Source organism: Polyergus mexicanus, unplaced genomic scaffold, assembly GCF_030449975.1.
Source record: "Polyergus mexicanus isolate NDT 795.1 unplaced genomic scaffold, iyPolMexi1.0 SCAF_7, whole genome shotgun sequence".
Taxonomy (NCBI): Eukaryota; Metazoa; Arthropoda; class Insecta; order Hymenoptera; family Formicidae; genus Polyergus; species Polyergus mexicanus.
The window spans coordinates 378,116-402,784 of NW_027223327.1; the positions used below are offsets into that span (position 1 = coordinate 378,116).

Consider the following 24,669-nt stretch of genomic DNA (forward strand, 5'->3'; position numbering starts at 1 on the left):
TGCACACAGTTTTCTAATGTATAATTTCATTATTATATTTACATCCAAGAATTTAGAAAATTTAAAAAAATGGAATGAAATATATTTTCTGTGAAATTGTATTTTTAATATTTTTAAATATTTCTATAAATTACAGTTTTTCCTCTCTCTCTCTCTTTCTCTCGTGTATGTGTATGTAGCATCCGCGCTGTTAAATTAAATTTCTATCTTTGCATTTCTTATTTCAAGACTAACTAGCTCCATTTATAATAGATGGAATAATTATTCATAGCCCTATATATAGTCGAGGAAAACAAGCAAACTGACGTCGTCGAAAAGGTAGTAGTTCTTTGGTATGTGCTACAAAGCTATTATTAGCTGACAAAATTCGAGACAGCCATCCGAGGCCAGATCCGTTCGAAGGAGATTCTTCGAGTGTTCGATTATTTCGATCGTCGTTCTTTCACGATTCAATGTCGAGGATACGATCGAGAAATAGATTGGTAATTTCCGCATTATGTTACGAAATGAAGAATATAAATGCGCTCATATAATATATTATTATAAATCTTTGATTAATGTAGTTGATCATGAACCTAAACTTTACCCTTATAGAGTCAAGCTTTATCTTTTAAATTTTAATTACATGGATGTAGCGATGAACGATCTTCGAAATGACCTACAAATGCCGAGAGATCATCGGTCATATAATGATAATGACACCGGCACATTATAAACTAGTACGAATGGAACTTGAGGTTAACGTGCGCCGTGGCGTCATTCAATGACATCATGTAATCAGTCCCATGGTCATTTAATCAGACCTACGTACGAAACGATTAAACTTTGAGATGTCATTTTTATAAAATAGACAACTATAATGTAAATTATAGAAATTTCATTAAATTATTTCTTGTTGAAAATTATGATATTCAAGATCGATTTACTTTTGACAATTTTGACGTAAGTTTGCAAACGAATAATAATTTTATAATAATTTCTTTATCTGTATACCAGAACAGTTACGAGAAAAATCGATCGAAAAAGCGTAATTATGCGCGGTGACCTTATCTTCGATCCATATTAGGACGCCTTTTATCGATCAGCGAAACCCCCACGGAGATGACGTCAACACACACTGGTGTCGGATCTCGTTTCAGAAACGAGAGAGGAAGTCAGCTGTCTCGTAAAAAATCTTGTCGTACTGTCTGGAAATATAAGGTATGTATCGACATTGACACACTTTGGCATCAACCTCGATGATCTCGTTGGTCATGATTTGTATCTTTTATTCTTTCATTGCTTTCACGTGCTTTATAAGATGTGTGTGTGTGTGTGTGTGTGTGTGACGTCGTATATAGTTTATTTTCCGCTATGCATAATGATTAAATATAAATGATGGAAAAAACTTCAGGATTTAGAAAATTTAAGAACGGTGTTGTAAACTAGCGATTGCACGAATCCTTTTTAGAGCCGCGTTATATTACTTAAAACTAATTTTTTAATTAAATTTTCTTCTATTTGTATTATGAATGAAACTTTAATCTTGAAAAAAAGCAGCGAACCGTGCTATTAAGCCAAATTTATTTAATCTGGATTATTAATGCAAGTATATTTAATCGTGCATTTAATTATCCTCGCAACTTTGTGTCATTCGTATTTTTTTGCTTCTAATACAATCTTAATTTTATTTCCTCCTCGCCAAATTTAGGATTAGCAGATGCATCTGTTTGGCTGATTGTTCTTTTGATTCAATTAATTTGTTCGATGTGAGAAAACTTTTCGATGGTACTCTGATTCACGTAAACGTATCCTTGGAGAATCTTAGGACTGTATATGAAAAATAAGGGGGCGTAGAGAGAGAGTGACGTACCGTTCCATTCAGTCAAACACAACTCGTGACGACGCAAAGCGCCGAAATAGCGTCGGCGTCACTCACACGACTTATTAATTTCACAATACCGTAAAAGAATTTTCTCGTGACGGCGTAAACATTCTTTTAACATTCCTGACTCGTTGACGCATCGTAACGCCAATCATTTACATTGCCAATTTTTGGCAGACGCAACGCAAGAAGAATCCGTTTTCGAGATCTTGCACCTTTGTTGATTTGTTAAAAGATATATAAAATCGATTCGAAATCATATCTTTCATAATTGATTGTGCGAGTTGTATCTGTTTCGCATAAATATTACAAAACAATATTATTATAGGCTGACAATCAGATTATTATATTTGACGATATTCAATTTATTTTGAAAGAATATTAATATTATTTTTTATTGTGAGAAATTTTAATAACGTTGTACCTTCGAAAACTTTTCCTAATTAAAATTCTCATTTATAGTTATTACAGGCTTTTATGAATAGATTACCGTGTCAAAATGTCTCGTCGATCTTACGATGAGCATTATTGACTTTAAGGAGACCTTTTAATTGGGCGTACAGTTTAATTAATCAATCAGCATTATAAAAATCATATCATCAGTCATTACATCTCGTTAAACTCTCGTCTTACGGTCTTACGTCATCTCTAGATTCTTTTATTTCCAATTCACGTGTTCTGGTATTCATTTTAACCCGAGACATATATGTAACAGAAAATTTAATACCGTTTTAAATATAATACATATCTTTTCAAAACAAATATTATTCTCGCATACGCGCCTGTAAGCCTTTTACTTCCATCTTTCCTCTATAAATAATTTTATCGAAATACGTGCGTGTAGGAATTTACGAGATTGTTCTTTCGCGGGGGTCGTTTATAAGGAAATGATCGCGTAAGTTTATTAGTCATGTTCTGTTGCGAGGGCAATGATGATTCGTTTTGTGTCTTTTCCGACATCGCGAGTCGCCTACGCTTACGATATTTATATGAAGAAATTCGAAGAGCGAGATCCCGAGATTTCATATGACACATTTGTTTTAATATGAAAATAACTTTGATCACAATCTTTTAGAAAATTAATTTATTAATCAAAAGTTTCCCCTCTTTTAATAGCAAATAATATATATTGTATTTTTAATTTGATAATTATTCTAGCGTATCCGAAACGCTTTATCAAATTTTACCGTGTTGTCTTTCCTTTCTTTTTTGAAAAAGGTGTCATCAAAAAATCCGTCATAAATCCGCGCATAATCAAATATAAGTATATCATTCGATTAAACGCTTCAACTATTTTAAATAATTTTAGTTCGACTCTATCTCTGTCTCTTTTAATTTCTTGGAAAACAAAGAGATACGGAATATTGCGTATAAAATGCGACATCCATAAATGGCAAAACAAACGCGTTCTTTTTCATCCTACACGAAAGGTAGGCGGCGGCGTTTCCTTATTCTGTCTTTATCGATTCCTCGTTAATGATACTTGGGCTTTCAGAGATTATGATAAGATGATATAATGTATTATCATAATAATTTTGAATAAATTATAATATAATATATTATAATATTATAATAATATTAATAATATAAATAATATATTATTCAAATAATATTATACTATTTAATGAATTATAATTTATTATAATTCGTCATTAATGTTTAATTAAATCAAGAATCGTCATGGAGAGCGTTAACTTTACGATGTTCGCTAAACGAACGAGCGACGAGCGACCGCGTGCGTAGTCACGAGAGAAGCCGAGCGCGCCCGAACTCCCACGAACAGCCTCGCCGGTGTCGCCGGCTACTTAAGGAGCTGCCGGCAGGAGTCGCGCTCATTCCTCTGGCGGGACGAGACACGCGTGTACAGTATCGCGATAGTCGCGATCGAATTACGTTTCATCGAGCGCGGATCTCTCGTTTCAGTGATTCAGTGACAAGAGACACAAGTGCGATACTCGAGCGAAAACATGGCTGACAGTGGTATCAAGCGCAACATTCCGATCAAGCTCGGCGACTTCAGCGTGATCGACACCGAGTTCTCCAACATACGCGAGCGCTTCGATGCCGAGATGAGAAAGATGGAGGACGAGATGTCGCGATTCCGTAGTGAGCTGATGAACCGCGAGAGCAACAACTTCTTCAAGAGCACCACCAGGTATGCGTATAAGAGATCGTGAATTCTTTTGTGATACGCCTAACCTATATTTCGAAAGAATGCGGTTACTTTTTTATCTCTCTCTCTCTCTCCCTCTCCCTCTCTCTTTCTCTCTCTCTCACGACATTCGCGCGTCTCTTTGCAATTTATATATATATATATATATATGCGTAATATTTTTTACTCAATTGTGCGAAAATTTTCTTTTTCTTACGACGTACATACAATATCCTTGAACTATTGAATGTTTGTTTACGTCGACGTTCGATGTACGGTATGTTTACATTGCGCGCAATGTCAGTGTATATATTGCGTATGTCGAAATCATATAACTCGAGAAAAATTATACGCGAATAAAATTACTATTATCTTGTCATGTATGTTATACAATATATATCGGCATATATATATATATATATAGAGAGAGAGAGAGAGAGAGACAGGGAAGGATCGATTGTACGTTACAACCAAATAATACGGTTGACATTGGAAGTATTGATTTTTTCGCATTCCAAAACGCACGAACATACGATATAATATATAATATAAAATTTGTTGTAGTTGTGTTGTTGCGACAAAAAGATGAGAAAAGTTCAAAGCGATCTTTGTTCCAGTACTTTTACATTTTCGTTCTTGCAAATTTTTTATTATTTGCGCTTCATCATATTAATATGCGATAGTTTTTATATATGTCTCGTAACAGGTTTTAAATTTTTTATACGCTCCAATGCGAGAGCAATTTCGATTTACCTTGATCACGCGGCGACGCATGTCGCATTCAAATTATCTGCGATCAAATATGCAATTTATTCAATGATTATTGACGGTTTCTGACAGAGTATACGCATTATTTTATAATATATTTGAAACAAATCATTTTCTTTCATTCGTACAATGTGAAGTGTTACGATGGCTTTCGATGGCTGATACTTATAAATTCCATTTTTAGAGGAAATTACTCATCTACCGATCGATCGTAAGCGTTTTTGTGGAAAAGCAAATTATTTTTTAAAGCGATTATTTATACTTGATTTACACACATATATATATACATATACTATATACATACATATATAACAATTAAATTATATTTTACAGAGAAAATATAAAATATTAAAATATTTGATCAATGTCTTTGCTACTAACAATAAACATTAAAAAATAAATCTCAGTATCGACAATAGAAAAGAGCGGTACAAATATAGATAAATTTATCACGTTAAAAGATCTGACGCAAAATAAATAATTTATTATGCAATAAACTATATATACGTTGTGGCTGGTCTTATTAAATATTAGAATGTATTTAATTTTAATTTCTTATTATATATATCATATATATATTCCAATTATATATATTTATGTTTATGTACATCAACAATATAGTAACATACATGTCATTGTACGATTTAAAAAACATATTGGATATTACGTATTAAATAAATTATACGAATATTATTGGATATAACAAATTGAACAGATTAACAGTAAAAAAAAGTTTTGTTATTGTAATATTTTTCTATTATCATAAAATATCATCAGCGATTGAAAAGCCAAATTTTCGTAGATTTTTTTCAACGGGTAGCATGATTCGATCGCCGTGACGATTCACGGATTACCACGATATTTTTGCATCGATATCGTCGTTTCACGCACATTTCGTATACTTGCTATTTATAGAGATTCCGTCACTATACTTGCAGACCAGAAGTTCCTCTCCTTAGCGTCTCGACCGCGCAAACATCGCAGATAATCTCCATCGGGATACATGTGCGAAAATTTGCATACGCTCTTATGAATGTAATCGACTGCAACTATCTATAATTATCGGCGAAATCTTCGTGATAACGAATTTGCATATATCAAAGGTGTAAATTAATTGCGACGCGGTCGTTCGCACGATATTCTTGAATCCATTTCGTGTTACATTTACATACGTTTCTTTATGTAAAATAATTTTGCACAAATTTTTTAAATTATCGTTTTTTTTTTTTGTAAAAAATTTTTTGGCGAAAGTAAGAACATGATACATTTATTTTTATATCACGTTTACTTTCTACAAGCCTTTTGTAAGACCGATAGTCCGGTGATATCCGTATATAAAATTTTACACGGCAAGTAGCAATTGTTTCGTTGTATGATGATACACTCCTAATAAATCCGTCATGTACAATATAATTAAATACATTCTTGTGAGAAACGTGGCTCTACGTGTTGCTCGCGGAATTATAAACGATGTCTGTTACGTAATTACGTCGGATGCGCTCGTTGGATGAACGAGCGCATTTATTGCATTTTCGATGACACGCTGATATACGTACACATTCGGTGGCACATTTTGAATACAACATTGTCATTATTTAAAATACTTAATTTGGAAAAGCAAGATGAAAACACGAGAAAAGTAAATTACGCTGATGGAACATTCCTTTTTTTTTTCCCCCTTAATTTCGAGACTCATTGACTAAAATAAAATTCACAATTACGTATCTTAAAATATCTATTCGTCTTTTATAGAAATATTGAGTTATATTAAAAACGTCCTTATTTTAATAGCGTTATTTATGTAAATCGCAATCGCTATATATTTTTAAAGATAAAATTTAACAAAATTCAAGTACAGATGAAAAATGTACAAGCTTCACAGTGCATCGCGTTATTACATCAACATGACATTGACATTGTCATTGGCCCCCACTACGGGGCACTGGAATCAAGCACTAAATCGCGATGCAAGAAAGGAGCTTGCGGAAAGCCTACCAGGCGATTTTACGCAGTAATTTTTGCGACATCGAGACAACCGCATCGCTCGCGTTTTAGAGCTAGACGCGTTCAGCTTTTGCACAGTATCGACTTGCAAGGATCCACGATGATCTTGGATGAGGATCTTTATCCACCTAGGCATAAGACGGTGGTTAAATTTCGGTATGTTACGCACAGATTGCGTAAACTCGCGTCCAAATGCACATTCGCAATATTAACACATCGGGTATTTATTATATTTTATTTGTATCATACTTTGACAGGTTCAGTTGTTGGTCGCAATTTTAAGAAAGAACAATTTTATCGCATAATTAATTAATTAATTTTTATTAATTTATCATTTTCTTCAAGATTCTCATATATTGTCGAACTTGACAACCTACGATGCATTATCGATTAGAAATACACTCTGATCGTTTAATTTAATATATCAAAATTTAATTATTTGCAATTTCACTCGTCACTTTTCGTCATGTGTAGTTTCAAAATTCATTTTTGTCATAAATTATATCGAATTATTTTTTTTGGGGGGGGGGGGAACACGTGTTTTGCCACTGACTCGCAAAAGATTCCGTCTCTAAATATGCACCGTGGTAAGTTGCTCGATATCGATCGCGTATTCTCGATAGAACATTCGTAGGAGGTGAGTATGGTCCATTACGAAGTCCGAATAATCACGTGTTCCTGACGTAATGTTAGCGTTCAGGGACGTTTACCGCAAATAGACAAGTGTGTACGGCACATCATTTGTGCGTGGAGAGGAACTTCGATGAAAACATTTCCTGACTTGACGTGTAGATTACGATTCTGTTCTATTAAGGTGTATAGTTTTCAACATATATTTACGCATCTATTTAAATATTCTTTTTTTTTTTTCATTTTTGGTTAAATTCAGTTTTGCTTATATATTTCGAAATTGCTCATTAATTTCTAATTATAATAAAAGTATTTTATATTTCTTTGTTAATCTTTTTGTTTTTATATAAAGCAAATGCCAAACATCATAATTTTAGACCGAATCAATAATTACAAAAGTAAATTTCATTAATTATTTTTATTAAGCAGAAAATATCTCTTTTTCTTACCCGAATTTCTTATTCTACAGTAGAAAACTTGTAGCGATATGTATCTTGATAGGATGTCAATAACTATATCATTCTCGCCTCTACTTTTACCTCAACTAGAGGTATACAAAGTAAAAGTTTGATAGATATTCGCGATATCTCGTGGAGATGAATTTGTGATGCCTTTACGGATAGACAGGCAGGCTTTCAGATAGCGTTGAGACTCGAGTAGCAACAGGAAATTGCCTCTTATAAGCAGGTCAATAGCTTGTTAGTTGACTTTGGCGAACTGTGTTAAACTTTATGCTTGAACTTTCGCGAATACAACTGACGTGCTGTCGGCAGTCACGGCCTTTTACGATCCAAGACTCGAGCAACGTGATGGATACGTGCCGAAGGGAAATTAATTTACTTTCACATACATATGCTCTTGTCTAGGCATACAACTATAGTCTTTCCGTTTCACAATGTCGGCAATATATGACTACCATCAGTTGAACGATTCATTGACTCTCAGTCATATATATTGCGTAATGGCTAATAAATACGATTCCGCGTCGAAACATGCTCTTTCATAGCTATTATCTAATTCGATTGTCCTTAGGTACGATTATATTAATCGATAAAATTAATTAGCTAGATATGATTTGCGACATAGATGATTATCTTTCTGCTATTCGCCGAGTAAATCAGGTGATCGATAAATGATAATAATCGCTATCTAGCACGAATCGTTTTTATACACGATTATATCTCTACCGTTTATTTTTCTGAACACATTTATTGCTTTGTTGACAGATGGCTATTTAGGCATTTTATTTCCATGGCAATAATAATGAAAAATAATGTGATGAGATTAAATTAGAAGTTACTATTTCGACGTGATCCGCGTTTCGTTTGGTCTTTTCGCTCCTCAATGAATCAAGTTTTGTGAGAGCTTGCTCGCTATGGTTGACCTCACTCGATTTCACGATACGAAATCCAACCTTTCTCTTGTCTGGCATAATTGTTCTCTACCACATTCTTTCCCACACAACTTTCCTGTGATTTTACTTCAATTCTCTTGTTTCTGCTAGCGAATATCATGATACTTCAACATTTCCAAATTAGATTTCATTAAAATTTAATGGAAATCAGAAAAAAATCGTATAATGCATTCACGTTCTCGAAATAGATTTGTCGAAAAAGAAAGTAGCAATTGATATTGGAATATTTATTCGACGACGATAGACGACGATCTCTCTCTCTCTCTCTCTCTCTCTCTCTCTCTCTCATCTTCGTTCAATACTTATACGTATAAGGGAAATAAAACGCGGAAAACAGTCGTTATTACTGTTAAACACGTTATATCGCGTGACAGAATATAGTGACATCTCGTTCTTAGAATCCTTTTGCTATGAGAATTTATTCGACCATCATGAAATTTATATCACGCATGACGTCGCAATTTTCTTAAACACTATTTCTTACTGCGCTTTATACATTATTGTAAAATATAATTTTTGCTTCTAGAAGAATAAAAAAATATTGGGAAAAATCTGTACTCTGTTTTTTATATTGTAGATAAAAGGGACAGTGGATTTTTTTTTTAAATTATCTACTTGTACAATAACCGTAATTTTTAAATAATTGTATATAATTGTATATAGATACATGAATTTTTTCTAAATTTGTGTGAATATTTTGTGGAACGAGAAATGAGATTGAAAATAGCGGAGTATATTAAAATTGTTTTATGATTAAATCAAAGTGAGATAATTCCGAGAGGAAGTTAAGGTAAACAGATAAACATGATTTGAGAAATCACGTTTCAATCTTCGTTGCAAGTTATAATTGTATGACGACGTTATCACGTACTATTTTAGTATTCTTAGTGATAGTGGGAGTCGACGACCTTCCGTCGTCGATTTTCGAAGATGAAAAGCGACTTCTGGTTATCGGTATCGCGATATCCAATCCAGGACGACGTTATTTTATGCGAAACTCAAATCAAATCAAATCACTTTCTTATCCACAGATAAAAACGTGCTTACGATCGATCGATTCTTTCTAGAAACCGTTAATAAATTTAACATTGATCATATCAGCAATAATTAGTGTAAAATTGATCTCCATGGAGGAAGGTCATCCAGATAAACGCAGGTATTGATTTTAGAAATATCGATATGTCATGCAAAATAATTTTACAAAATAACAATTTTGCAAAATAGTTTAAAAATTGAATAAGATTTATATATTATAATATATATACGTGTTTGCCGAGTTATACGCTTATTATTTTCTTAAGTTGTACGAATAATTTGTACATAGCTTTTACGATTAATTTGCTGCGTGTCTGACGTGTATCAATCGTCTTACCGCTTTTTGTACATTGTTCTTGTTTGAAATGTATTTGCCAGCATTCGAGAATATTTTATAGATTTGCCGTAGAGTTATAGAGAATTCGGTTTGATGCACTTTTAATGCGCATCGATGCGCACTCACTCAATTTTTTGTATTATTTTTAATATCAATCGAATGCAGAAAATTGAAAGAAATGCGCGTCAGTATGCATTTAAAAATTATTGTATTTTTTTGTATTACGCGATAAGATTTTTATTGAGTAAAGATTAGCGCTTGATTTCTACAATTTATTTCCATTTATTTTCATAATTTCTCAATATAATCAAATTATATATAAGATGTTGCGAACAAAAAAATATGATAAATTTTACAAATCTATTTTTTCTATAATTCAAACTTTCAACATTCTTTTAAGAGAATCATGTTTAACGAATATAGTACAAACAGGAGTTACTTGTCGTTAATGAAATGAAGAAGGTTAAAAGATTTGATCAGTCGACGAATAATTGTTAATCGCTGGTGAAATCTAGCCTGAAGAAAAAAATTGCAAAGCTGAGATTAATCCCGCGTAGAATTACTTGTACCAAGTCAAGAAACACAGAAGCGAAGATAGTGTGGATTAACGTCAAATTCGCGCGATTCTGTAACCACCAAAAGTTTTAACCGATAATAATAATAATAATAATAATAATAACCCCTCTTCCTGCGCTCGATTACCAATTGGCTCTCTGCATTGGCACGTTGATGAACTAACTATGAAGTCGGCATCATACGAGCACCAGCGAGCATCGCACGTCGACGACCTCCAAGACCAAAGGTTGGGACAAGGTCGACCCTGCAGCACCGCCAAAGCGGTCCGCGTTCGACAGCTTCAAAAGGTGACGCAATCGCTAGAGGAAAGAAAGAGAAAAAAAAAAAGAAAATGAGTCTATCGATGTAGAGACAATCTGTAGGATCGGAAAATGTCATCGCGAGAGCGCGCACCCCCGATTAATTTTGTAAAGCTTGCCAGAGAACCAAGTAGATCGACGCTTTGTTCTGGGATAGTGGTAGCAAATTTTTTAATCTGCACTTTTCAATTAATTATTTTTTAAACTCTGAGCCGGAGTATTCATCCTGCACTGTGTCGTTTATATATTGGACAATACAATATATCTTTAACCCTTTGTAGGAGAAACTTGGAAAGTAAAGTGGATACGAATAAATTTTTTGCTCTTATACATATTTAATATAATTTAATTATTATAGTACGCATAGAAGAAATATATACAAATCGAAGATTTAATTTTTTTCCTTTTACGTAATCAGACATATTCTTGAATACTAATGCATCATTAGTCGGTTATATTTATAGGATATGTAGATTGAAAGAATATAATAACAAGCTAAATGTCTCAGCAATAAATAAAGCAGCATTACAACATTTTTTTTCTACAAAGGGTTAATGTAGTTGCAATTGTGCTAAAGAACGAGTGTAACGAACAGATGTCTGCACGTTCTGTGACCTCGCATTCGGATACGATCGTTACCTTCTCGATTGACGATTCATATCTCATGTTCCTCACGATTCTGCATAGACTATAGTATTGCGTACAAAAGTCAGGTCTAAGTCATTTTCATTTAACACTAAAAAGGCCAAGCCGAGTATCTTAATCGCTAATTGGAATTTAAAATAAGTATGATTCTAGATATTCTTTACAGAAAACAAAATTTGTACAATTTTAATTTTTTTTATTTTTAACAATAATAGATACTATATTATTACATGAAATACATTGTTTAGAAATTTAGACGCCGGCCCTTTTAGCGTTAACATTGTGTGCACGATTTGTAATTAATTTCAGTCTTTATGCGTGGATTTGTGTTACTCGTCTGTCGCATTGCCACTGTAGGTAAGGGACTTTAGATTATCGCACCTATCGTAGAATAGCCATTCACACAACAAGTTTTACGTTACACACATATTTCCGACTTTGTTCATCACCGTATCAATGTGTTCAACATCTCATCGTTTATTTAGATTTCACGCACGAGCGATGTTCGTCGACGATAATCGAAGTTTTCGTTTTAAATTACAGCACAACCACGCAACAAAGCACTCAAAATAGCAGTTCCCTGAGTCCTCAGCATGATCATACTTGGCTGGATGGCCTCAACAGTCCTCTCATCCAGGACGAGGGTGATAGCAAGATGCTGAAGCTGCGCTTCGACGTTTCTCAATACACGCCCGAGGAGATTGTTGTCAAAACTGTGGATAACAAGCTCTTGGTGAGTAGAACTTTTGTAGTTAAGTCTTGGCGAGAGAGATGTTTTAATCACGGTTTATTTTCGGCATCTGTTGATTTTGTCAAAAAATATTCAAAAATTTATTAAAAAATTGTAAAAATTTTTTACATCCAAATATATAAATAAGATTTTTGATAATATTATCCCCCCAATATTTAGAGAGTGACTAAAGTCTATCTTTAGACATTTTTCTCTCTCTTTCTCGCGTATAAATTAATTTACTCGAATAATAGATTAGTCAAAATATTGTATTACCGAGTATCTTAATTTATTGCTCCGCGAGTGCTCTAATTTATTGCTCCTGCTCAATTCATCTGGCAAACGCAGGAAATTCGAAATTATTACACGGTTGACTCATCGCACATGATACTCTCGCCGGTATGGTCTGTTGCACAACTTGGCAAGATGCAAATCGGGTTCAAGTTTTTGCGCAATTGGCGAGTATTGGCGCGACGCAAAGTTGCCGGTCCATGTATAATATGCCGTCATAATGGCGGCGAAGTTAGTTACACGGATTGCATGCTGCCATATAATCGTTTCCAGATAAATTTCTAATTTGCGTTTGCCAAAAATATTAATTGCTAGGAATTATTTTCATATACATGTTACGATACAATTCTATTATATCCCAAATGGAAAATTTAAGATTTAGATAAACATTGTTAAATTAAATATGAAAATATTGTTTTATTCTCTTTTCAAAAATTTACGTTCTAAATTATATCAGCGAGTATGGGAAATAATCAATAGTGTAAATGCGCAAAGTATTTTTCGCGAATCCTTACGAACTGCATATGTAGAACGTAATTGTTCGCGTTACATCACTTCCTGCCGGGAAGCTGGCCGACCGAATTCACATGAGAGACGAAGTTTAGTTTAGCGGTTTATTCGATGATTAGTTCCGAAACGCAATTTTATCTCTCTCGAACGGTCAATTTATATAAATTTAACGAATTTATAAGAATTCATCTTTTTTCGAAAATTAGAATTTTATGCAACAAGTAAAATATTAAAGCTGAAAAATCCCTTAGGATTTCTATATACGCGCGTCTTCGAGCTCCTCTAATGCTCCCGCGTCGACTTGGACGGAAATAACTGATGCCGAAAATAAATTCACGCCAGTCGTCATACCGGCGGACCGGAATAATGTTTGACCATTGCGAGAAAACGAGTCGAGATCGAAATATGGGACGAGAGGCGAGACATCTTTTTTGTGTAACTGCACTTTGATAGTAGCAATACAAATATTATTATTTAATGAAAACGCTGCATCTGTAATTAATTTAATTTTACGGAAAATAAATTTAGTTAGAGATTCATTAATCTCTCAATGAGAGAGAAAAAAAGAGAAAATTTATGTAATATCGGTAAATAAATAATTACTTTAATATACGCGGCAAAGAATATTAAATTCTATCGTGCTTCTAAATATCATTTTAGTTTATTATTTGTTGATATTTTGTTAACACGAGCAAATAATCGTAAAATTGTTTTTATTTCAATCTTTTAATTGTTTCTTTTATCGAGAGGGATAATAAAATTGTGGAAATTAAGTATATTCTTTCTTTCTCTCTTTCTCGAACAGATAGGTCTTGCAAAAATTCTTCTACCGTTATGCATGCTTGGATAATGAGGCCATCGCACTCTTGTTCTTGATCGCGATGAAAGGAAGATTATAGCGAAAGATCCGTCGACGAACGAGGCACAGTGTATTATTTTAATGATTTATTCGGTTGGCCGATTCGAATATTTTTTCATTCTAATTTCATGGTCTCTTGAAAGTCATGATTAATAAGGCACATCACGAAGTAGATATATCTTATACGAGATGTTTAAAAAATTGCACTCTTCCGTAGTTTGTTTAAATCAGAAGAGTATCAGCTTGCCATTCTACAGAGAAAGAACATTCTATTATTTATAAAAATTTTATCAAAGTCGAAGAAATAAAGAATCATTTGATTTGCGATATTACTTGGTATCACAATTATTGATATCTCATTGGTGAAAGAAACATTGATTCTCTTAGCGTCGGTTTCAAGTAGTTTATATTAGTTTAGTGGAAACTGAATGGCGGTTGTCAAAACATCTGCATGTCTGTTGGATTGTCTGTCAATGTAAAGAGTACGTTTTCGTTTTTTATTCGTTTCCATTTATCGTGGATCTTTCTTGAAAGGCCATCAATATATCTATGTTCGAATAAATTCTTAATTTGTTTTCTATGTTTGTGTACTTTTTTTTTCATATTTTTTAAAATTATTTTAAAGCTTAGCCCACATATATGCGCGTAATCTAATTTTTTTTCAATCTTTCTCTGTTTTTCTCTTTTTTTTCTTGCATACGAATAAAATGAGATAATTTTATCCAGTGCAGTATCGGTTCATTTTATTTAATTCTTTTGACAAAAAGAAATCCTTCTTTCTATAAAATAATTTCGTAGGGACGCGAATTATCTTCCATAAATGGATTCTGGCAGCACTAAAAAAGAGCTCGAAACTGCTTGTCGTATATTGTGGTCAGGGTCTGGAGAATTTAGGTCAGTTGCGACGCAAACTGACCTTAAAGGGCCCAACCAAGGACGATGCTCCGAAGGACGAGCGTCCCGGGATGGAAATGGGATGTGAATACGAGAGTATAGAATAGAGTATTTCTCGCGAGTTTACGGCCACTTGACGCCATCGCAAAAGCGATGAAAAGACATACATTCTTGTCTCCTTTCTCGTTTTTTTTTGTTTTGTTTTTTTATAGTACGTAATCATGTAGTTTTAAGTTTGGATTTTGATAGAGATTTAATTGGCGGCTTAGATTTAAAGGAGATTTGTATTTAATATCGATAAAATCTTTCCATCGTAATCTCTTTCTGTCTCGAAAGCTTACATTTCATATTACATGGGAATTTTAATCAGAACTTTTAAGTTCTGCTTTTTATACAATCATACGCGCAAAAGCAGAAATGGAATGGGTCAAAATTCATGATTATATTTAGTTGGTGAGTCAGAGCTGCCAGAAGCTTACGTTATTTTCGAGAATCGCGGTACCGAATTTCGGATATAACTATCAAAAATATTTTACTCCAAATATATCTTGTTTCATAAACAAAATTATAGAAATGTACGAAATTAATTATGTATAATTTTTTATTTTTATATTATAAAATTATTATATTTTTGAAAAGAGAGTGAGAATTATTTTATGCTAGAGATATATGTAATGTATAAGAATATTTATATAAAATTATAATAAAAATGTAGGCGCGCTTAAGCTTTGAAAATATTTGAGATGATTGTATAATCGCTATGATATGTCATGTTTATTATGACCGAAATTTCGTTAACGTAGCACAAATCGAGAGTTTGATAATCAGTCGCTTCAATGAATAGTGGTTACAGCTGGTAAGATTGCATAACGTTCGCCTCTCTCGTAAGACGATATTCATCGCGAAAACTTAGATCTTGCAAAGAGTTGGGTTACTATAGTTCACGACACCTCTTTCCTTTTCGTCTTTTTCTTCGTTGTCTCTCTCTCTCTCTCTCTCTCTCTCTCTCTCTCTCTCTCTCTCTCTCTCGGTTTTGCATTACACGCGCATACTTTTTTCCGCGTGATAGTTTCAATCTTTTATACGGTCGGCGCGATCGATGTCCCAAGGAATATAATACAAAACAGAAAAATCATATTATCGATTTGATGAAAAAGTTCCAGTTTTTGGCATATCGATCTGCATTAAATAATTCATATTTGTCGGATTTTGAAACGAACGAACGATCGATTGATTAGAAATTATTCTTTTTTTTATCGAGCCTCGTAAAAGGAACACTTTTCAAACATTAAATTATAAAAATATTCCGTTATAAGAGAATCGACGTATATTATTAACAATAAATTGACTTATTATCTGTCTTTTTCTATTTTGTGTAGGTTATTTGCAAGGAAATAAAATTTTTAAAGAAATGCTACCGAGATATATAAATGATTGATGCGAAAAACTAGCGTTAATAAAAAATTCATAGAATTAATTATATCGCCTGTCTTTGTTATCTGCCTGTATGGTGCTTTACCGTCATTTACTATGTCAACAGAACGGGAAGCAGTGCCAAGGAATTTATATGCAAAAATTATGCAAGGTAATCACCTTGAAATCGAATATGAAATGACCGGTATTTACAACGGGTAGATAAGGAGAAGAAACGCTAAAGACGCGCGTATAATAGACAGATGCAATTCAAGCATTGACAATCAGACCTTCAATTTTTCACACGACACAAGGTTAAGACCGGTTTATTTCGTTCGTTGGCACGTATCGCGGACGACGACAGATAGATCCTCCCTCTCTCGGTCCTCTTGACAGCGCGATGGAAGACGTTCGAGAAGCGAATCGAAGCAAATCGATTAACTTATTAACAGCTTTTACGTAATGCGATTAGCACACGGCAGGCCTCACCTACCGTTCGCAACTCTGTCTTTGATGTATTTGCTACTCTAATGGGCGCGGCTGTGTAGCCTGCACCTGCATTTTTTCGCGTGCGACAAAGCTATCGAGATACGCTTGGACAAATATCATCGCGATTAGCGACGAAAGAAAGACCAACCTCATGACTTACTGTTGATAGTGATCGGCAGAAAACAGCAGTCCTTTTTTCTTCTCTTCATCTTTTCGCCTCTGTTTATGTTTTTAATATTCTCTTGAATACTCTGAAATAATATTCGCGTGGTGAAGAATAAATTCTTAATTATAATAAAATAAAAATATCGTCGACTCCCTCTCTCTCTCTCTCTCTCTCTTTCTCTGTTTGACTGTACAACTGTAAAAAATTTAATTTGGCTTAATTTTTGATATTAAGAATCATTTTCTTCGAGACTGTAAATGTGGATGAACATATCCAGGACACATGTTACACATGTTGCGCGTTATAAAACTCTTGTTAATTTAATCGTGTGATTCAATATCCTCGCTCTACCACCGATTTTCAAGGCAAGTTGCTTCTCTCTTGTAAGAACTTCGCCATTTCTAAATACGTCGCTGATCGAACGCATCGTTAACATGATGTAACGTCTACGTCATAACAACATTCGTTTACGCAAAACTCGACGATGCTATATGTGAGTCCGCGCAGTATAATATTTGCGCATCTTGGAACGGCAGTACTCGTGTGATATTTATTTTAAAACTAGTTTCTAGCAGAAATTTATTTTGAAAAATGCAGCCATCAAATTGTTACAAGAAAAAATAATCACACAGTTGGTGATAATTTATAAAGATAATATTGCGCAATATATGCTCAAACTTGATAAAGTAAGTCGATTTTATAGTATAAGTCATAGATCTCGACCGTATATTTCATTGCTTTTTTCAAAGTCTAGGTGAATATTTTACGATGAAGAATGTGGTTCGTAATGAGTGTAATGTGTCACGCGAACGAGTTAGGTTTGAAAAAAAAAATTAGAACGCGGGGTATATAAAGTCTGTGTACATATCAACGGCGATCACTTTGTGATAAAATGTAAATTCTTATCGATCGTCAATTAATAAAAGAGTCTTGCTCCATATAATCTTGTTGCCGAAGGTATAAAGGTTAAAAAAACCAATATATATATATTTAAGAAAAATACATATTCCGCGAGCGTGACTTTTGCAAAATGTTTTCAATAAAAAATGAAATAGAAAATGGTATTTTTATCTCGCGCGCGCAAAACAGGATTGAATGGAAAGATACTTGGCAAGAAAGCAACCATCCTTTAAAATATTGATTTGCGTTGACATGATGTTGAAGATATGGCGATACGATCCGCCCTTGTCGATCCGTCTTTCTCGTCCTTCGTCCTGCTGTAGAGATAGATTTCTGCTCGATTTTTCCTCGACATAACTCTCGTAAAACGTAAAGGTGTCCCAATTATGTCGCGACTTGCATAACCCACTTTTGTCGCTGTTCTAATATAAGGAGGTTTCATTTTCCGTTTTATATCAATGAGTTTTCACGAAACTGGCGACAAGCCATAATTATATTATTATTTGTACTATTTGTGAAATTTACCTTAGATATGCAAAAACATAAACAAGTCTATAATTAAAGAAATATTTTAATTTGAAAATTGATACACAATTACGTCTCTTATATTTTATGAGAAATTTCAAATTCATTTTTATAATTTAAGTATTATCATATAAATACTTGTGTTAAATTACAATAATTTGAATATTTGACAAATTTTAGAAAATCGATTATATGAAGAAAATTCTTTACACGAAATATAGATTTATGTTTATAAATATGCTGTATTTTTTCGTACAAGCTTTTCGCGAAAACGTAATCAATATATCTCGCGTGCATCTGTAACATAATGCGTACGCGTAATTCGCGTACGGAAAAATGAGATCGATGTCTGATATGTTATACCAGCATACGCGTCTACTAAGGAGATGAAACCTACGCTTGGTCAAACGAAACGGGTATATGACTCATGGACTCGTGCATGGGTCGAACGAATGAATCAATACGGTCACTATTACGAGTGCATTCTCGTTACCCTATTTCTAGATCTCTCTGTGAAATTAATTGTCTGTGAGAACATCACGAACCAGCCACTTCAAGTACACCATATACATAGTTTTACATCATTATTACTCATGAAAATTTTATTCCGCTAACGATAATTTCTTGTTGCTCGCGATGGAATTATGTATAAAATTTCTTGCAGATAAAATATCGCGTATATACGACTTTCGAAGGAAAGAACGAGAAGGTGCCATTACTTTAATAGCGCGTTTATGATGATAAATCAATTGCGACACGTTTTAATATTTGGCGCACACAAGACGAATATTAACGTAACTTATAAATTTACATCAGTAAGCATATGTACGCGCATACATACTATGAATCGCGGATAAAATATTATTATATTGTTAACATTAATAATGATCTATGCTAAAATAATAAATTTTTTAGCTATACTACAGAATTACGGCATAATTTGGCTATTAGCCATAATATATTTTAGTTTCAAGGTAAAAACGGACACACTCAAAGTCTGGTTGCAACATCTTGCGTTACTTTGATATAGAGTTAACTTTTATCTGGGAAAAAAATTTCTCTCTCTCTCTCTCTCTCTCTCTCTTTCCCTATTAGAAAAATTTTTTTCCTAATAAAAGTTAACTATATATAAATACACGCAAGATGCTATATATATATATATTCTGGATGCATATCTAGATCTAAAATCTACATGGAAACGATAGAAAAATTGCTAAATCTAACTTATTTGATTAAAACTGATGATTCGACCGGATTGAAAATTATTACGTTACTTTTCTTCCTATGTATGATTGCAGGCAATTGCGTTTTCAATGAATCGTATGAATAGTGATAAAATTACAAGATTCAGATATCGTACACAAGATCCGTCAAATAACATAATGCTTTTGTTTCAGGTTCACGCTAAACACGAGGAGAAGACGGAGAGCAAATCAGTATACAGAGAGTACAATCGGGAATTTTTGTTGCCGAAAGGAACCAATCCCGAGAGCATTAAGTCTTCTTTGAGTAAGGATGGTGTTCTTACCGTGGAAGCACCCTTACCAGCGATCGGATCGGGCGAGAAATTAATCCCGATTGCACATCAGTAAACTCGCGACGAATCGTCGAAAAACCAATTTCTTTTTTCCTGTCTCCGAATTCCTGTTCCAACTACCATTCAACTTACCCAACTTGGATCTTTCCGTAAGTCTTTTCATCCTTCTTTTATAATTCCTTACATATGAAACTTACTTATTGTTATTGTTAGACACGAGTCCATTTATCACGTGCGAGAAAGTTTGACCAATTTTAATTAAATGGCAAAAACGGCGAGCGACCGAATCAAGTAATGCGTATCGAATTTCATTAGCTTAAAAGAGAGAAAAGAGAAATCAAACGTAGAGATCAATGTTGAAGTGCTATAAAGATAAAAATTTAGAGATGAGATGTTTGATATAAAATATTTTCCTTTTTCATACGAGCAGCTTTAATACAGCTTTGATACACAAGATATTTCATCTTCCCTCGTAGAAAAATAGCGTACTTTTTTCAGAGAGATGTGCATTGCCTTTTTTGAAAAGATATACTTTAATTAGGTTTTTTTTTTGTTTTTGTTTTTTTAAGCTGTGAGCTATACTTACTTGTGCACCGCATACCAACGAATTGAAATTATTACAAATGTATGGAAAAACGATTGTTTGTAATGGTTAAGTTATATATGTGTTAGTTTAGATGTACGTTAAAAGACTATAACACAATGCTTAGTGTGTGTATATATACATGAGCATTATATACTGATATTATTTATGGATATTTAAATATTTTCGAAATGCGCATAATATTTAAAGGTAATGCAAACACAAGTTTAAATAAAAATCAATGATAAGAAAATTTATATACAATTTATATTTCCCTGACAATGAGAGGAACCTTCGTGAAACAAATATAGGGTGAGTAATAATATGTATATAAGCTTGAAAAATTTGTAACGATTTAGCGTGTGAAACGTATTTTCCGTTAACAACAGTATTTAGAGATTGCACATTGATAACAAAATACATATCATAGATGTTTAATTTTCCTTTATTAACAAAATATTTTTTTATATACAAATAAATCTCTTACGTTGAATTATTATAAAATTGTTATACAACATTTGTGTTTGTATTGTTTCTTAAAACAAGAGAATTTAAACATTATATTTCGGAATAAATAATATTACATGATTGACTTTTGTATTCGTATTATCTCTAGGAAGAGAGTATTTCGATAAAAAAATATTAAATAATCCTATATATCCTATAATCCTGTATACAATTTACGATAGACAAATCTGTTCCTTGTTACAAACAATCGATATAAAATTGCACATGATTATATCGATACGTATATTGCGTGTATAATGTATAAAATAGCAGAAATTATATTTATTTCACGAATTGTACAAAGTATATTCATACAATTTTGTCATGGATCTATAGAGTTTCACTTCTACTTGACAAAAACTTGTTTTATCTTTTAGATTTATATACAAGATTATAATATGAAGACATCGTATCATCTTTTATTATTTTGGCATACTTTTTCGAATCGTTGTGGTAAAAATGATAAAAAAACACGTTATCTACTTGCCAATAAAACGTACTAATAAAATATTAATTAACGTATCGAGATTGGAAACAATATTACGCGGCTTTGCTGCGAAAAAAGAGGATCAATCTCGAATCGAATTGATAAAATTTACATGTTGCAGTATAAAACACATTTTTTTTCGTATCTAAATATTATTCACATGTTTATCGTAATAAAAGAAAAAAGTAAAAATTTTTATATACTCGGTATACACTCGGTTAAAATTTTTATATACTCGGAATTTCGGCGGAAAATAATGGCGCGTCTGATGCGGTAAACGTTGGTGATTTACCTTCTCTCGCAATGCGCAACGCTTGGTGAACCGACACGGTATCGAGTTCTTTTTGATTCGGCTTCTCGTTATCAAGACAGATATCGGCAGCTCTCTTACCAAACGGCTCCAAAACTTTAACTCTATAATCCACTATTGTTGATACTGGATTACCAGTCAATCTCAAATTCTCCAAACAAGGTAGATGACCGATGTGTTTTACCTCCTCGATCTTCTCGATGCGGTTGCAGCTTACATCCAATCCCTCCAAAGAATATAACTTTGAGAAACTAGCGAGTGACGTTAATTTGTTTTGCGATAAATCGATGTATACGATATATCCGAGTCTTGTGTGAAGATCATCCGGCAGACTGGTAAAATTATTCGATGCTAGATACAATTGAGATAATCTCGGTAATAACGTAACATTGGAAATCTCAGACAAGTGATTGTTGTTCAATGTCAGACATTCAATGTGCGGCAATAATTTAATTGCCTCATCTATGACTTCTATGCGATTATCGCTGAGATCCAAGTGTGTAACTTTTAACCATACGTGAGAATCATTGGCATTTATGATATTTTTATGAATTTCTTCGCACATGGCCAATTCTACGATGTTTCTGAGCTTAGTATTAGTAACTTTTAGTGTAATCACGGTATCTCGAAGATTCCCCATATTGTAGACTTTATCCACGGGATATCGATCGACTGTCAAATATTGCACGTTTTTGAATGTGGATAATTCTATGGACAATGCGGATGAATAAATGTTACTAGTTTTATAAGGTTCCAAACTTCCTTCAATCGTGAGATTAGTTAAGTGAGAATTAAAGTCCAAAACGTGACTAAAATCGTATTTTTTATCCACAACTTCCAAAGAGGGACACGGTTGTTTCAGTCTCTCGCTAATTGCATAAAGCTGAAAATAAACACGAATGGTATTAGTATCTCATAATATAAATTTCCATTAATTAAAAATATAGACTATAGACTATATTTGTATTATACCTGTACGGGGTTAAATTTATAGCTTGAACTCTGTAGAAAAGTATTGCCATTCGTAAAGAACTCCAAGGCCATATTTTGCAGCAGAAAGTATATATCGTACATATGCAGGTCTAGGAATACAGCTAATTCTCTAGGCATTGCCTTCTTCAAATAATTATAAACAGCGTTGAGATATATTTCGAGATTCTGCCGACGCTTCTCCACAAAGGCTTCGCACTTGTTACCAATGAGTTTTTTCGGCGGTAAAATATCCTTCTCGACGCAATGCTCGGAGACGAGCTTCTCGTGCAATTCCGCAAAGTCATTGTATCTAAAACACAAAGAGGAGCTATATATTTTTTCTCGGGATCGACCATTGTCTCTTAAGTTAATTAGAATAGAAAAACGAAACGTGCGCAATATTTGCGGCGAAAATGAGCGTAATTGCCGATATTACCTGTGTCTAACGGTCCATTTGATCGATGCAATCCCAATCTCGATGCAGTAATACGTGATTCCGTCCGTCGTGTCGGCCGACGGTATTTTCAAGCATACATTTTCCTGGTTCGACAGCAGACACGCCATTATCGCGTCGCGATGCGTGTTTCAATTCTTTTATACGTAGCAAGTAATTTCACACGATAATCAGAAAATGAAAGGTTATCCCTCCACGGCGCGCGATTTCTCCGGAATAACGTAGCGAAACGCGAAACGCAGCGCGGCGCGATGCGGTGCATTTAAGGACAGAGCCTGCAATCTTGGTGCATCGAGCTCCGTGTCCCCGCTCACTGCTTATCACTGTCGCTGCGGGGTACTCTACGACGTTGATTAACGTGGAACCAAAACCGTGGACGTATCTCTACGATACGACACGAGAGCATACGCATCTCTTAACATTTTTGACAGCTACCGAACAGCTGTGGAGTGCGAGGAACAAACCGCGCGCATTGCTGCCATCTTACGGCGAGACGTCGAACTATGAAGTTGTCGTTGCAAAAAACGCCGGGAGATGTCGCTTCATACATCTTGCGCGTCCATTTGAAGTGAATTGCGTCACTCAAAATCTTCCGTTACAGTTTGGTAGCGCGCGATGGACGGCAATTACGTACGTACGTTTAAATTGTGGTGCTTTGTCCCGGAAGAGGATGGAAATCTATGAAGGGAAGAAGAAGAAGAAGAAGAAGAAGGAGACGTACGTACGTTTTTCTCGCTCGTACGGTAAACAAGATATAACCTGAGTTATGAATTTTATCGAGACGCGAGAACGTCCTTGGATATAGTATATATATATATATACGGTACTCTTTAAAAGACAACTTTTTGAGAAACGAGATATTAGAGTATTTTATTTCATTAATATATAGTTTTATAAAAGATAATGAAAGAGAGAGACAGAGATTCGGATGTATATATACACATATTACTGCTGCGTCTTTTCAGTAAAATATTCACGTGTACGATCGTCCATTTCTTTCAGCGGTATCTTTTCGTCAGTAACGCGTAGTTTCATCAGGATAAAACAGAAATCGTTCTTGTAACAGCTTTAGAAAAATATTCGGTGAACGATATCGTTTGATATCTGTCGACAATCTTGATAATGACTCGATTCTTCCGTACGAGCGAGGTATTTTTTTCAATCGCGTTTCGAGTATCGTGAGAATTTATCAATGTTTCATCGATAAGACATCTGTCGAGAGAGACAGAGAGAGAGAGAGAGAGAGAGAGAGAGAGAGAATGAGAATGAGAGAGCAAGAACGAGCCAACGCGAACCAACGAGCATTTCGAAATAAACG

At 33.9% G+C, this 24,669-nt stretch overlaps 2 protein-coding genes across 5 annotated transcripts; one reads left to right on the forward strand and one right to left on the reverse strand.

Moving 5' to 3' along the window:
* The first annotated feature begins 3,684 nt into the window (after window positions 1-3,684).
* Window positions 3,685-21,209, forward strand: LOC138934682 (heat shock protein beta-1). Of its 4 annotated transcripts, none has more exons than XM_070298687.1 (4): window positions 3,685-4,019; window positions 10,951-11,067; window positions 12,268-12,457; window positions 19,899-21,209. In XM_070298687.1, the coding sequence occupies exons 1-4, from the start codon at window positions 3,832-3,834 to the stop codon at window positions 20,091-20,093; spliced, it is 690 nt and encodes a 229-aa protein (XP_070154788.1). In that variant the 5' UTR covers window positions 3,685-3,831; the 3' UTR covers window positions 20,094-21,209. The 4 variants fall into 4 exon arrangements, with proteins under 4 accessions (XP_070154788.1, XP_070154790.1, XP_070154787.1 ...); XM_070298686.1 differs by lacking the exon at window positions 3,685-4,019 and adding an exon at window positions 6,628-6,944; XM_070298689.1 differs by lacking the exon at window positions 10,951-11,067 and having other exon boundaries at window positions 3,690-4,019.
* Window positions 20,940-23,792, reverse strand: LOC138934681 (nischarin). The gene is made up of 3 exons (XM_070298684.1): window positions 23,334-23,792; window positions 22,898-23,207; window positions 20,940-22,808 (listed from the first exon to the last, which is right to left on the reverse strand). Exons 1-3 carry the CDS (start codon window positions 23,459-23,461, stop codon window positions 21,843-21,845), a joined length of 1,404 nt encoding a protein of 467 aa, XP_070154785.1. The 5' UTR covers window positions 23,462-23,792; the 3' UTR covers window positions 20,940-21,842.
* Window positions 23,793-24,669: the final 877 nt, after the last annotated feature.

What these genes read in the sequence shown, in the direction of transcription:
- LOC138934682 (XM_070298686.1), top strand. Translation starts at nt 6,643, where the DNA reads ATGAAAAATGTACAAGCTTCACAGTGCATCGCGTTATTACATCAACAT. An exon ending in AAGACGGTGGTTAAATTTCG is followed by an intron (nt 6,945 to 10,950) that starts GTATGTTACGCA and finishes CTAACTATGAAG; the next exon opens with TCGGCATCATACGAGCACCA. An exon ending in CTGTGGATAACAAGCTCTTG is followed by an intron (nt 12,458 to 19,898) that starts GTGAGTAGAACT and finishes CTTTTGTTTCAG; the next exon opens with GTTCACGCTAAACACGAGGA.
- LOC138934681 (XM_070298684.1), bottom strand. Translation starts at nt 23,461, where the DNA reads ATGGCGTGTCTGCTGTCGAACCAGGAAAATGTATGCTTGAAAATACCG. An exon ending in AAATGGACCGTTAGACACAG is followed by an intron (nt 23,208 to 23,333) that starts GTAATATCGGCA and finishes TTTGTGTTTTAG; the next exon opens with ATACAATGACTTTGCGGAAT. An exon ending in ATAAATTTAACCCCGTACAG is followed by an intron (nt 22,809 to 22,897) that starts GTATAATACAAA and finishes GTTTATTTTCAG; the next exon opens with CTTTATGCAATTAGCGAGAG.